Source organism: Oreochromis aureus, linkage group 15 (assembly GCF_013358895.1).
Source record: "Oreochromis aureus strain Israel breed Guangdong linkage group 15, ZZ_aureus, whole genome shotgun sequence".
Taxonomy (NCBI): Eukaryota; Metazoa; Chordata; class Actinopteri; order Cichliformes; family Cichlidae; genus Oreochromis; species Oreochromis aureus.
In genome coordinates, this window is record NC_052956.1 from 36,334,835 (window position 1) to 36,349,125 (window position 14,291).

Here is a 14,291-nt window from a genome sequence, read left to right on the forward strand (position 1 = left end):
TCCACTATTACCTTTACTTAAATATAAATAATATATTTCCTGCTTTTTCAGTGGACTTTTCAACTCTTTTGCTTCTCTTTCACTGCTACAGCCCTCCATCCACTCCCCCTTCCTCCAGAGTTTTATGACTTCTTCACAAGATGTCCTGTCTAACCAAGACAGATGTGTTGATAATCACTTTTGGTCAATAAGGAAAGTGAAGTGAAGTGAAGGAAATCAAGTGTTGCACAATAATATTATTCGATACTGTACCACACTCACTTTAGGAAAATCCCTGGATCAGTGTTTCTCATTCCCCCACACCACATACCAATTTTCGCTGGCTTTGTTAAAAACTTTTACATCCCATTTTTACATTCTTTCATCCTCCCCATTCCATTTCCTTTCTAACCTCGCTGCTTGTCTTGGAGACCAGACAACCTTCTGTTGCTCTGTCTTTCTTTCTGGTGTCTGCACCTCCCCTTTCCTGAGTTTTTCCCTTCCTTGTAAGTCCCATCTATTCCATTTCTCCTTGCCCCTCTTATTCCCCCAGAAGACAATGCTTCCTAGGCAGATCCCCTGGTTACTCTAGCCAAGGGATTAGGGGCCCTCCTCCAGGAGGAGACATTGGGAGTAACCATGGAGGTGGCCCCAGGGGCTTATCACCAACCCAGTATTTATTTTGATTCTTAAAAGGTGACTGCACATGCAGGGATGGTCTTGGGACTACACAAATGGATAATCTGATCACAGATGATGCTCTCTTGCCCTGTTCTTTCTCTTTACTGCTCCCTCCGCACCCACCTGACCCCAAGCACCCAAGGGTGGACATTGGTCCCTGTCAGCCCAGCACCAAACCTCCCCATGAAACAATGAGGCCCTCATGTGGGGCTGGTGGAGCCTTTGGGTTCCAGACCCACAAAAAGAAGGCATTCCTAAAGAATCTTTTAGGAGTAGGCACAGAAGGTCAAAGGTGAGGAGGACAAGGCCATGGAGAGAAGGAAAAAGGATGGGGGAGGAGGAGCCAAGGAATAATCCTTGGTGTTTACTAGGCTAGCCGAAAGAGCAAACTTAACACAGCAGCAAAGAGTTCAATTCACAAGTGAAAAAAAAAAAAAAAGAAGCTAAGCAGCACTGGAAAAAAACTGGGGTGAGTAAAAGTACATCAGTGAAAATAGTGAGATTTCCTAGGTAACTGAAAAAAATGATCATAAGAGTCCCCCAGCTGTAGTGTCAAACATAAGGCTCAGTGGCCAAAGACTCCAATCTAAGGAGGGCACACATTCTGGACTTTTAAATGTATTTTAACAAGTTTTGGAGTTTTTCCTTCTGATAAAGACGTTCATACTGCACCAAAGCAGGTAAGTAATAGATAAACAGTTTAAAAGAGTTCCTGTTTTTCACAGTAGGTCCACAAAGGACCTTTTCTGTGAATTAATGGAAACTTTCTAAACCTTTCAGATTTCTTTCTGTAATTTAAAACATTTACTTCTTATAATTTAAGCCCAAAGAATAATGCTGAAAGCTTTCTTTCATTTATTACAGAAGCATTTCTTTATCATGTGGACAAACTGAGACATACTGTTGAAACTGCACTTCTTTTTCTTATATTAAGATATCTTAGGATACTTATCCTTTTTCACTGACAGGTGGAGTTTTACTGGTCCAATGCACGATATACAATTATTCTGAAGTCCCTGGTCTACAGTCTCCCTCCATTTATTGATTTATTTTCATCACCTAGCTTATCAATAGCGGGTTCTATTACTCTGTATATCTATATATACCAGATGGGTTTAAAAAAAAATCATCTCAGCTCTGATTGCTACATTGGCCTAGTTACTGTTTTTTGCTGAGAGCTGAAGGATCGGTGGGTTGGAACCAGTGGGCAGCCAGAATACTAAAGGTTCCACACTTTGAATATACACTGCCTTGCTATTGCTATTTGCAGTGGTGTTAGCACAGAGCATGCTGTGGGCGTGTGAAAAAAAGGTCCCTTTCTAAGCTCATTCAGAAGAATGTCTTCCTTCTCAATCCCTGTTCAAAGGAAAAATATGTAACACACTCCTACATACATACAAGAAATTGATCTCTGCTTTTTAGGTGCAGAGCGTATTCTCTGACATCCTTTTGTGTCTTTTCCCAGCCTTTGAAAGTTGGAATCGCCCGAAACATCAATGCTGATCTTTGCCAGGTAGCCACAGTGCTGCAGCTGCACCTACCGGCCTGATTTGTGGTGATGTTCACGGCGGAGAACTGTGGCGTATAGGGGCTCTTGTTGGAAACGCCGTTGACCGCCTGGATCTCGAAGCTGTACTGTGTGTGGGCTTGCAGGTTCCGGACCGCCACACGCCGCTGGGTCAAGCCCAGGTGGCGCGGTGAGATGTCTACGTTGTCATCGCAGCGCGAACACATTCCCCGGTCGGGGAGGCACTTCTTACAGATGACATTGTAGAGGACGTCATCGCGGCCGCCCAGGTCACGAGGCTCGCTCCACTCCAGCACGAGCGAGGTTTCGTTGACACTGGAGATGACGCTGCGCGGGGCGGATGGAACGGCTGCAAAAGGAAGGATGGGATGAGGAAAATATAGGTCGCAATGAGAATGCATTCAATCTCCGTGCACAATAGGTGTAAAGAAATTTGTCCTGGTGACAGCACAGAGACATCAGGACAATAGACAAAAGATTCATACTGGAAAGCACAGTTTATATATCATTACACACACATGCATTCATTATTCCGTAACTGCGCTGCGGTATTAGTACATTTCTTATGCATTAACTAGACCATTTTCTTGTCTTTCACTTTAACAAGAGACTGTTCCAGCAGTTCTTCAAAAAAATAGAAAAAGAAAAGAGGACAGGAGTTCAAATTTGAATTGCATGCTTATTTCCACTGTGTGTCTGTGTGTGTCTGTGTGTACAGAGTGCTTGGGGGCAACGAGCAAGACAAACTATTGGCAGAGTCTTGGCAATTCTTATCCAATTACCGGAGCCTTATCTCTCACTGCACTGTGGGAGAATCAGCCCCACACCCCAGCAACAGAAAAAAGGATCTTCTCTCTTCACTTCTGAATAAATTCACCCCTCGGTGTGTGTTTGCTTTTAATAGAGCCAACAGTAAAAAAAAGACAAAACGCACAAAAAAAAAAAGCTAGTTTCACTTTCCGGCCGTAGTGGGGCAGAGACGTTGTGAGTGCAGGTTGGTGGGAAGGGGAGGGGCTGGATGATAAAGTTGTGGATAACGCTGGGAAAGCAAGCAGACTTGTTTGCAGTCTGTGTGGCGTGGCAGGAGCATTGTGCTAGGAGCTTTTATCAGCAGTTGATGGAAATATCTAAAGACGTTTAATACACAATAACTTTAACTTTATGATTACAACACATTTGACCCAGTTCTGGTGGGAAAAAAAGAATGGATGTACGTCTATTAGCATTAAAACATACTGACGTTATACAGATGGCTGAAGGAAGCATTACTTACTAGTGCAGGGGGAGTCGGGAGAATCTGTGTCTGAGCGGTAATAACCGTTTCGACAGGAGCAAACACTGGCTGCTCCCGAGCTGGCACGGCTGTTGGCTGGGCAGGGCAAGCACAAACTGTCCCCCTGTTTGGACTTGAAGGTGCCAGGGCTGCAAGCTGATGGCAAAAGAGGGAATGATGAAGAAAGCATGAACAACAGCTTAAAAAAAACAACAAACAAACTGATTTTAACAGTTTCAAACTACAGTGATCTACATTCATATTAGAAACTGTCTTACTCTGGAATGAAAGCACAAAATTTACTTTTGCCAATCCATGCCAATAGCGTACAATTCTACTCATTTTTTAGTGGCAAAAGTATTATAGTACTTGTAGTAGTATCGGATAGACACTAGCACAATAGGATCGATACTTTGTTTCTAATTTCGGTATGTAGCCCACTGAATCGTTTTAAATAAATTACGTTTTTGGAAGTGAAGAAAAAACTATACCTCAAACATATCGGTGTGTGTTGACTGCCATGTTCATTTTATTTATTGCCTACAGCACACTTAAACAACAGAAGCTGACTCAAAGTGCTTTAGAGGTAACATTTGCAACCCAGTTCTCCTAAAAACGCGGTGTCAAAAAACATGAAAATCTGACTGTTTTTGTTATATTGACTAATCACTGTTGAATGTACAAATAACATTTACTTAGTGGACGATGTGTTCAGAACTTGCAAATTGAGGGAATCAGAAAGGCCCTCGTGCAAATGTGCAAACATAAATGTTTTTATAGAGACAGAGAACATGTCAAAGTGTCTTTTTAAAAAAAAATTATTTATCTCTGTATTTCTACTGAGACTACTTCTATACAGAAAACTACTTTCAGCATAACTTTACCTAAACTGGTTCTTGAAAGCAAGTCAGTCACATGAAAACACTCCTAGCATTTGAAAATGCCATATCTCCATTTATAGCTGCTGTTTGGACGTTTATAACTCGTGTGATAAGTTACAGACGTGCAGGGAAACTGTAACGGCAACATTGTGATTCAGGACGCTTTGGCAGGCTCCATATCTTTCATAAACTGTCTCGTTAAAAGATGAATGAGTTTGCCGCCATGCCTAATAAAAAAACAAGAGGCAGGAGCAGGTAAGAGAGGCAAAGTTTATAAGGGCCAGTTGATTAGCTGACCCACTAGCGCGTTAGCTCGTCAACGTCAAGGACAAACTGCAATGTTTGTCCCCCCCCAATGATAATTATCGTCACAGATTCCATGTTGGATTTATGCTCCCCTTTGAAAACGACTGAGGTCAGAGGTCAAATTTACAGCAGACCACTTACTGCTCCTGCTGTTTTCCTGCTTCTGAAAGTTCAATATTAGCTCAAAACCACCAGCTGGCTGCACCGTGTACATTAGCACTGAGTATATTTGTTCTCCCACCAATTTGTCAGAGTTATCCACACTGCTGGCTAACAGGAAGTATGGTTTGATAAACAGATAAAGAACTGACCTTGAATTTAGGTGTCAGGACAGTTTTTTTAAACAAGTTTGTTCATATTTTTTCACCTAACACAGAGCAAATTTCAAGCTAATTCTGAGCTCACAGGGCAAGAAAATATATATATTTTTAACTGTTAGCAAAGATGTTGAAGAAGCATTCCCGTTAAAGGAAGCGTTTTTTTTTTTTACACCAAAAGGTTGAAAGTGCTGATCAATCACTTCCAGCGAGTAAAGGGGTCATCCTGTTCCTTTTATCCATTTTCCCTTAGAGGAACCATTAAAGAATGAGGAAGAAAGGGAGACAAGGGGGTAGAGCGAAAAGGGAGGGAGAGGTGGAAGAGGTGGAGGCATAGAAAATGCTAATCCTGTAGGACCCCCACCTCCCCTCTTCCTCGCTCCCCTGTGTCTTATCCTCTCATGCAGAACATAGAGCTTAAGGAACTGATTAAAATGTATGCTGAAATTGGAAAGTCTGAGGCATGAAAAAGTAAAGAATATTGGGGGTAAAAAATGTGCAGCTAATGAGTGGGAAGGCAAAAAAGGCTCATCGATTAATATTAATACTGACATCCTTACTGTAACTCTAGTGGCTTATTAATGAGCACAACGGCCTTCAGATTAGGAAGGAATTGGAGAAGTAAAGACTGGCGCAGAGAGAAATGGAGAGCTGCGAGAGATACTGTATGCTGGAAGGAGGACAGAAAAAGCACAGAAAAAGGGTGATGAGAAATGAGTATGGAATAATATAGAAGGAGAGGAAGGAAAAGGAGAGAGGACCTAACGAGAACAAGAAAGCGAGATTTATCCCTTGTGGTTTCTAGTGATTAGAGAGCATTTTATCAGCGGCCAGTCACCAGAGCTTCAACCTTGAGGTGCCAGAAACAAACAAATGAGTTTTTAACCACGTACGCTTTAGATATACTACACTCTCCCCTTTGTCTCACGCAAACACTCTCCTTCTAAAGGTGAGCGCATATTCAGTATCCACCCACTCTTTGCTGGATCAGTGGAGTGGATACTAAATATAAGGCCTGTGCAACATCATCGCTTCCTTCTATTATAGGAAGAAGGACCCGGACAAGCAGGGATCACCCTCGAACCCGAAGCCCAGTGAACACGCACGGGGCACCTTGCAGTCACGTGATCGATAACCTCACCAGATCGCTCTTTCACTCTTCACACACTTTCTGCACGCCCAGGCCTAATTTTACGCCCACGTACACACAGGCACAAATTTTTCCATTTATCCTTCATGATTCTCATGCTGTCACCTGCACTCCATTTCAGTCGGGACCTTGCTGTTTAAATTTACCTTTCTCTTTCACCTCTGTGAACCTGTCATGTTTTCCATCAGACCTGAAGCCATTAGCCACTCGCTTTCATAAAGAGACAACACACTGCGCATTCATTTTGCAACCAACCTCAAGGCAAAGCTGAGGTCACGGGAGTGCGTAGCCCTGCTAGTCTGTATTATTATAGCTTGTAATCACTGGATTAACATGTCAAAAGAAAACAAGATAAAATAAATTATTCATTATGATGTGTTGAGTGAACAATCCAGCATAAAAGAGTGTATCCTGTAGCCAAAATAATGTCCAATTAATCTCTCAGGCAATCAGTGTGTTTTTTTCCACAGCAGTCAAGTCTTTGTGAAGACTAGGACGACTAGTCTAATACCATAATACCGTGTTCGCAAAATGTAAACGTAAACGTCTTCTCATATGATCTTCGTAAGAAAACTCCATCCTGAAATCTGAGGACTGTAACATAAGATGGAGTAGCACACTATTCTGTTGTGGGTTTGAACCTTGAGCAACCTGTTGAAGAATGTCTAATCCACTTAATCCGCCACAACACGTCATAAACTGACCTAAATTATATATTGTGAAAACACTCACCTTGACACTGGGTGTCCTTCATGGCCGGTTCAAAACCAGCCATGCAGGTACAGGCTCCTACAGGAACCATCCACTCCCCATCTCCGTTGCAATAAAGCTTCAGCGGCACAGACACCTCCAAGGCATTGGGGACACAAGTTCCTGGGGCTATCACCAGCGATGTTGCTTCAGCCCCCGTTGCCGTTTCGGGAAATACGGCGAAGTTGGCGATTGTGGTGGAGCACTTCTTATAAAACACTCTGACTGAGATGAGCGACATGCAAGCACCGAGATCCTGGAAGGCCAAGTAGAAGCCAGCTTTGGACAGCGGGCCAAAACTTCTGACTTTCGTGTTTACCCGTCCAGACTCGAGCATGGAAAAGCTCTCATCTGGGGCGATGGTGTCAACCTTCACATAAGGGTTCTCCATCCAGAAAGGGCTGGTAGCCGTGGCTGAATCCGAGTCAGACTCATAGTAGAAGAGGTTAAATGTTTCTTTGCAGGAACCAGGGATGTTGGGAATGCTGTTGCAGTCACGCACTGTGAATTTCATCTCCACATATACGCGCAGTACATCTTTTCGCGGGATGAAGTCGCTACGTAGCCAGTTATTTTGGTTGAGTTCGCGTACATTGCAGACTTGATACGTCCGGATGGGGTTCATGGCATCGTCGTAGCCACTGACCTCTTCCCACTGAAAAGAAATCAGATGAAGAACATAAAAAATTAGCAGCTGTAAATGTCTGATAGATATTGAGTAGCTACTGGGCATCTTCCATTGAACCTAGATGAGCTACATTAAATCAAGTGGCATAAAAAGCAAGTGATTAAAGTACCAGGACACAAGTCATGAGGGAACGAGAATTGGATTTTTTCCGTTTAGCTGTATTTCTTTTACTTCCATTCCCTTGCTTTTGCCATGATGCACCTTTCATTCCTGATTAGTGTGGCGAAAAGCCAGGCACAAGGACTGCAAATTCATCACAATTACAGGAACCTGTCACCTCCTCGCCACAGAGCCACCAAAGCATGTTTACCTCATATCTGTTTGGAAGAACCAGCCACACTGCTTCACAACCAATTACGCTTCAATTACCGAGCAATGACTGCAACGTCCTCTAATAAAAGCGGGGAAAAGGCGCCAGTTAACCTTCATGCTTTTCTGTTTTTACACTCTACATCTTTCAATGCTACTACAGTACCCAGGGGGTGAATTACTCGGGATAAAATGGGATTAAATTTTCTAAACTTTGATTACCAGCTTCATTAAATGAGTGCAAGCAAACCAGACTGTAAAAGCTTTGCTGTGAGACGCGGTAATGTTATGTCTTTTTTTCTTCTTCTTTTCCTCATCTCGAATGAGGACACCGCGATTAAATCATTTCACTTCAAACAGCAATTCCTGTGTGTATAATATATCTAAGTGTGTGAGTGTGTTTGTGTGCGTGTGTGCGCACGCTGAGGGATCTGCTCCCCTTTCTTTTATCAGACAAACATTTGAGTCAAAGTATTTTTAGACACGTTTAAATACAACAGTAGTTAACAGTGCTATGCAAAAGACGTGCCAGTGCTTTAGAGCATTTAATGGAGAGGGAACAGGGGAGGAAAATAAAACTAGAGAAGGGAATAATGGGTGGCTGTAGCTCAGGAGGTAGAGCGGGTCACCTGCTAATCGGAAGGTTGGTGGGTTGATTGCCGGCTGCACCAGTCTGCATGCAAAAGTATCCTTGGGCAAGATCCTGAACTCCAAGTTGCTCTGATGCATTCACTGGAGTGTGAATGTGTGACAATGTGAGATACTGAAAAAAGTCCTTGTATGGATGAGGCAAGTTGTATAAAGTGCTGCGAGTGACTATATATAAACTAGTCCATTTACCAATATAAGTTGCAGGGCAGTCAAAAGCTAATACACCACTTTGCATTTAGGTATTGATCATTATTAATCTCTGGCTCTCTTACACTGTGTACCAGTCGTGACAGATTGCTGTCATTTCTTCCTGCTAAAAGCCAGTTTTTCCGTCCTACTGTCGCCAAGTGCTTTCTCAGAATTTGTTTGATTTTGGGGTTTTTCTCTGTATTACCTTGCAAAATCCTCAAGCGCCTTGAGGTGACTGCTAAAACTATACACCAAATGCATAGTGCATATTTAACGTAACTGGTGAACTCGCTACCTGAACCTGTGACATTGCTATATGAGATATCTATAGCAAAATTAAATCTACAGTTATGTTCTTGGGGCTGGATTTTGCCTCAACACTCGGGTAAATAGATACCGCTTTTCCACTTCAGAGCCAGTCGTTTCCTTCTGAGCTCGAAACATCTTAATTAAGGCTGTGATATGGATGTGGTGGAGACAAGGCTATTCATCCAAGACCGTGGAGGCCATAAGGGACATAGGGGGAAGAATGGGTGTAGTTTGGCTGTGGCATTAAAATGATGGCCCCACAAGAGCGGGAGAGAAGGAGGAAGCGACCAGAGGGAATCGATAATCACCAGCCAGGTCAATGGAATGGCTAAAAGCATGAAGTGTCAATGGGTATTTAGTTTAGTGTAATAAATCACCCTGCGCAAAAGAGCAATGTGGCCAAGTGTTTTGTGGGTGTGCGTTTGTATAAATTTGCTCGTACGAGCTTGTCTGGCCAAGTTTGCGCTCACTCTGTGTGTTTGTTTGAGAGTATATATATATGTATAGGTGTGGGTCTGTTTGTGTATGCGTGCATTTAGAAAGGGGTCAACCAACCCCCCCGTCAGACATGCACCAGTGGGCAAACAATCTGAGAGCCTGCTTACCAAGCCTGAATGAATTAAGCATGTTGTGTGAAAAAGGGTCAAGTTTCTTGGCATCGATTTTCAACAAGATGAATTGTTATGCAAGATTGGCGAGCCTCTCTGTTTTCTCTTTGTCCTTTCCAATCAAAGCTTTAACTTTCACCTCCAGACGGCAATGCACAAGCCTTACACATTGCACATTTTGGTGCAACGGTAATTCTCAAAATCATCATTTAAAGCTGTTTTTTTGCCAGTTTAGATATGTTTTTTCATCCTTCGACCTTGGATTAATTAAAAGAGCACATTTACTCCAAGCAACCTTCATGGCAACATGGATAAACTATTATTATTAGCTTTAGGCATTGGCTGAAATGCTGAAAGTTCCAACAAGCTCAGTGCAACCAATTAGTGTGTTTTTATTTTGTTGTTTGTTTAGCCGGTTCAATAATCCCACTAAGGCTAATTTAAGACCGTTCCAGCTTGTTTATGACATATTTTGTGCAGGAAAGGTGGTCTTGTGAAGGAGACAGCTATATACCGACAATACTTATTATCTCCGTAGGCTCGCTAACTTCATATATTGTTGTCAACGTATGCTTAGGGAAAGCCCTGTGGGTATTGTTCCGGGTCTGAGGAGAGCTACACAGCGGAATTCCCCCTTCTTTTTCGCCCATCTGGTTCGGAACATAAACGGCATGATTGATAGACAAATATTCACACGTCACACATGGAGACATAATGAATGCTGGAAATCCAAACGCATCACCAAACTGGTGGTGAGCTGCATGCACACACGCATGCAAGCCTCATACAGAGATGCTACAGGCTATAAAGACAGATGCAGACAGTGAGACTGAGAAATGCACATACCATAGCAAACAGAGACGTGAAAGAATATAAAAGAATGTGTGTAAAACACAACAACCTAGTGTTGGAGCATGTAAAGACACCTCCTTAGGATTATCAACGCTTACAAATGCAGCTTCTGTGTAGCTTTATGTTTGTAGCTTCATTTGCATGTGTTTTGCAATGTTGTTTAAAAAGATGGAGACGATATGACTCGTGCTTGGCATGACTGAGAGAATGTGTAGTGTTATATTTGCTTTTTGAGAAACTGATTTTCTTGTCTCATACACTCTTTCCTTCTCGACGCACGGACATTGCTCTGGATTTTCCTGAAACCCTGTCTCTCTCTCCCTCTCTCATCCCTTTCCCTGCAGGCTGCTTTGTTTGTCCTCTTATCCACGGCATCGGTTTCTCTTAAACACTCGTCACACACAACAAAAACAGGTTGGGTCGTTCCCACCGCAAGACTGCGAGAGCAAACAAACACGTATACAATAAAAGTCTGCGTGAAGAAAGGAACAAGGCAACACGGACGATTGATTTTGCGAGAGTGAGGGACTGAGAGCGAAAGTGAGGGAGGGAGGGAAAAAAATAAAAGGAGGGAAAACGCGCACACAAACACACAAAGGGTGGAAAAATAACTCAGGGACGACAAGTGCCGTCTGTGGCACAGTCTGCTGCAAACACACCCACCCAAAAAAAGGGGCCAAGGGGACAAATTCATCTCCACCCTTTTGGCAGGTAATGTGGGAAATCTGGATTGCAAAAGGGTAGCCACTGTATGTACATCTACTGAGAAAGAGCATCTGTTGCAGGTTTGGTTGGAAGAGAAACAGAGAGGCATGTTTTTTAGGTTGCTAAACCATGTCTGGCTGGAACTCGTGGGACCATCACCACTGCATTGTAGAAAGGGGGCATGCTAGGCTGTGAGAGGGTATGTCCTCCTGATTGTTTACAGCTGAGGTGGCTAGTGTGTGTCTGGCACAGTTAGTGCTTAATGGCTAGGAGAAAAGGAGCATAAGTAGGGTGGGTGACTTCGAACAGCTGGGGAAGAATCCTCCGACAAGTGTGTTGTGGTAAGAGCAAAAATATATTAAAAAAAAGGGGCCCATCGCTCAAAACACAAGGGCCAAGTCAGAGGACCACACAAAGGCAAGGAAGGAGTGCTGGCAGTCTTTGAAGTATAGCCGAGGAGGGGTCGAGGCTCTTTTTGCCCTATTGTGGAGACCACATGGGAAAGCCAGATGAGGCTGTCACGGACACTTTGTGTGAGGTAGATTTGGGTGCTGAGACATTTATCAGTGTTTAAAAGGAACTTCATGACAACACCAATGCTTTTTTTTTTTTTTTTTTTTTTTTTTTGCATTTTCCAAGAGGAGGCAGCAGGGAGTCAATCAGGTCAGTTAGGTGAATTAGAAAGCAGTGGATCATTTGTTGCTGCCTAAAATATTTTATTGCATCAAATGGTAAAACATAGCCTGGAGTATTGCTCATTATTAACACAACACAATGCACACTATGCCCAGTAAACTCACCCCAGTCTCAGGGTGTGCAGTCCAAGCCAATTCTGTCGTGGCCCACTTTGTGTCCATCAATGTCTCTGAAAAATGGAAGCAGAAAGAAAACAACACAATCAAACAAGGAAGGAAAAAAAAGAGATCAGTAGAATTAAACTTGTAAAATGATCCAAGGAGCAGATACGAGGCTCTGACCAAAGCTGCTTTTAGAAAAACTGTGTGAATAAAGCACAGAAAGTACAAGCTCACAACTAACTGAATCGATTAAGACAAAGGAGTACTTTATGTGCAAGTGAGCATGTGTGGGTGTGTGTGAGTGAATGTATTACAGATGAAACATGAGACAGACGAAGGTCCAGATAGGTGATCAGTGAGGTATTGTGTGATATTTTACTGTTGCTCCTCATTAAGCTAATTAGTCCCAATTAGGCGTTTCCTTTAAACAAAGGTCTCACTGCGAAACAGTTCCGCTTCCCACAGAACACGTGACACACAGACACACACTTGATAAGATATAGACACAGTTAGTAACATGTTGTAAAACTCAACAAGATATACAACCCAACAGAATACTTGAATGGAGAGCGGGGGCAATAAATTTCGGTGTCACAAAAGAGGAGCTCTCGAGTGGAACAGAGGTCGGTAAACTTCAATAGGGTTTGTTTTGCGTCAATACTTGAAGGCACTTCAGTTTAGAGCATTCTTAGATGTATCTATATGCCACACACGGAGGATTTCACACACAAATACATCAACAAACGGCTCACACAAGTTGTGGTGGACAGAGATCTCCCCTGCAAAACCGTTTTTGCTCTCCACTTTCCACTTTCTTGTTTCTGCTGGCAGAGATGGGAGCTTTGCGAGAGCAGGGAAGGAAGACTATAAATGTCGAGTCTTTTACTACCTGGCGCTCAAGGCACGATGTGCAGCCACCGTTATTATCTCAACCGCTGTGCTGTTCTACAAGATAGTGAAAGATGATGAAACGGTGCAGCCAGTGAGTGCTTGGTCGTCAAAGGAAGTTTGAGATTTTCCAAGTCTTTGCAGGCTTCTTTTTTTCTTTTGGCTTGCTAACTAATTGTAAATAGGTCCTAGGTATAAGTGCAATACTATAACTCAAGGATTTTTACCACACATCTTCAAGTAACTGCTACTGTAACAAAAAGAACCTCAAGCCCCTGATGAGTTATATCTAACTTTGTCCAAGTGTCATGCTCTTACAGCAGGGAATTCCCACTGATTTTCACCCCTGCAGACTTTGACTGAAAAAGGTCTAAAACTGTCACCATGAGCCAAATCAAAGCCTTTGTCATAAGTGATCCCTTTTGCTTAGTGGGTTTGCAATATTCTCAATGTGTTTCCAGTGTTAAGGCAGGGAACTCATGAATGCAGCGTTTACTGAAAGCTCCCTTTGTAACCAGATGTAGCCACATGTGAGCAACTGAGGGCTTGCTAGTGTTTTCTCAGAGAATGTGCCAGCACTCACTAGCTGCAGGACTTCCTGTGACTCATACTGTGACAGTGTGTGATTTGGGACCTGTTACCGACAGCCGTGCAGGTAGGTAAGCTGGTGAGGTGAAAATGATATATGTTTGCCGCCTGGTATTTATTATTACAAGTCGGCCTTGTGTTTGATGCGCTGGCTTGTCATTAGAGCTGGCCTCGCTGAAAATGACAGCACGGCGAAACGCAAAGACGAACGGGGAGGGAGGGGGATGCGGGGATGAAGCAGAAGGGACGTGAAGTGAAAGAGAGAGAGAGAGAGAGATATGCAAAGCGCAAACAGACACACCTGTCCAGCCTGACTCAGTTGTTGGGACAGCAGATGATTCGAGACCACGCGCTCATGGCTGAACCCCTCCTTTCTCGCTGCATCTGCATTGTTTGATCTGGCCGGGGGTTGTGTTTTGTGTGCGTGCATAACTGTGTGCTTGCGAGTCTGTGTCAGAGGGCAATTGTATGTGTGTGTATGTGTATGTGTGTGTATTTGGTGCAAAGTCCTGCATTGTGCCCAAAGTGGAGCACCAATCCTGAGTCAATGGGCCAGAGCAAAAGTGGTGAATGACCCTGACCTAACCCGGCCGCTCCCTCTCCGTCAGTGTATGTGTGCTCATGTGTGTCAGGATGTGTGTGAGTGTGTATGGGTGCTTACCATGCTCTGTCCACTATATTCCTGTGATTTTAAATAACACACCTGGCATTACAAGCACATTGCAACTATAAAGCCTGCACTGAAAGTCCAAGCAACCTAAAATCATCTAATACACGGACAAAAAAATCTAATAAAGTGTGTTGTTCATGTGCAAAGCAGACTCGTACAGATAATAAAGGAC

General features: G+C 43.2%; 1 protein-coding gene across 6 annotated transcripts in view; it reads right to left on the reverse strand.

Annotated features, from left to right (window-relative positions):
* Positions 1-14,291, reverse strand: part of LOC116335570 (ephrin type-B receptor 3) — a 57,597-nt gene that overhangs the window by 18,205 nt on the left and 25,101 nt on the right. For all 6 annotated transcript variants that reach the window (XM_039598852.1, XM_039598850.1, XM_039598849.1 and 3 more), the window contains exons 2-5: positions 11,977-12,041; positions 6,848-7,520; positions 3,462-3,617; positions 2,202-2,537 (exon numbers count right to left, since the gene is read on the reverse strand). In XM_039598852.1, the coding sequence (XP_039454786.1) occupies positions 2,202-2,537; positions 3,462-3,617; positions 6,848-7,520; positions 11,977-12,041 (1,230 nt within the window). The remainder of the gene's footprint in view (positions 1-2,201; positions 2,538-3,461; positions 3,618-6,847; positions 7,521-11,976; positions 12,042-14,291) is intronic.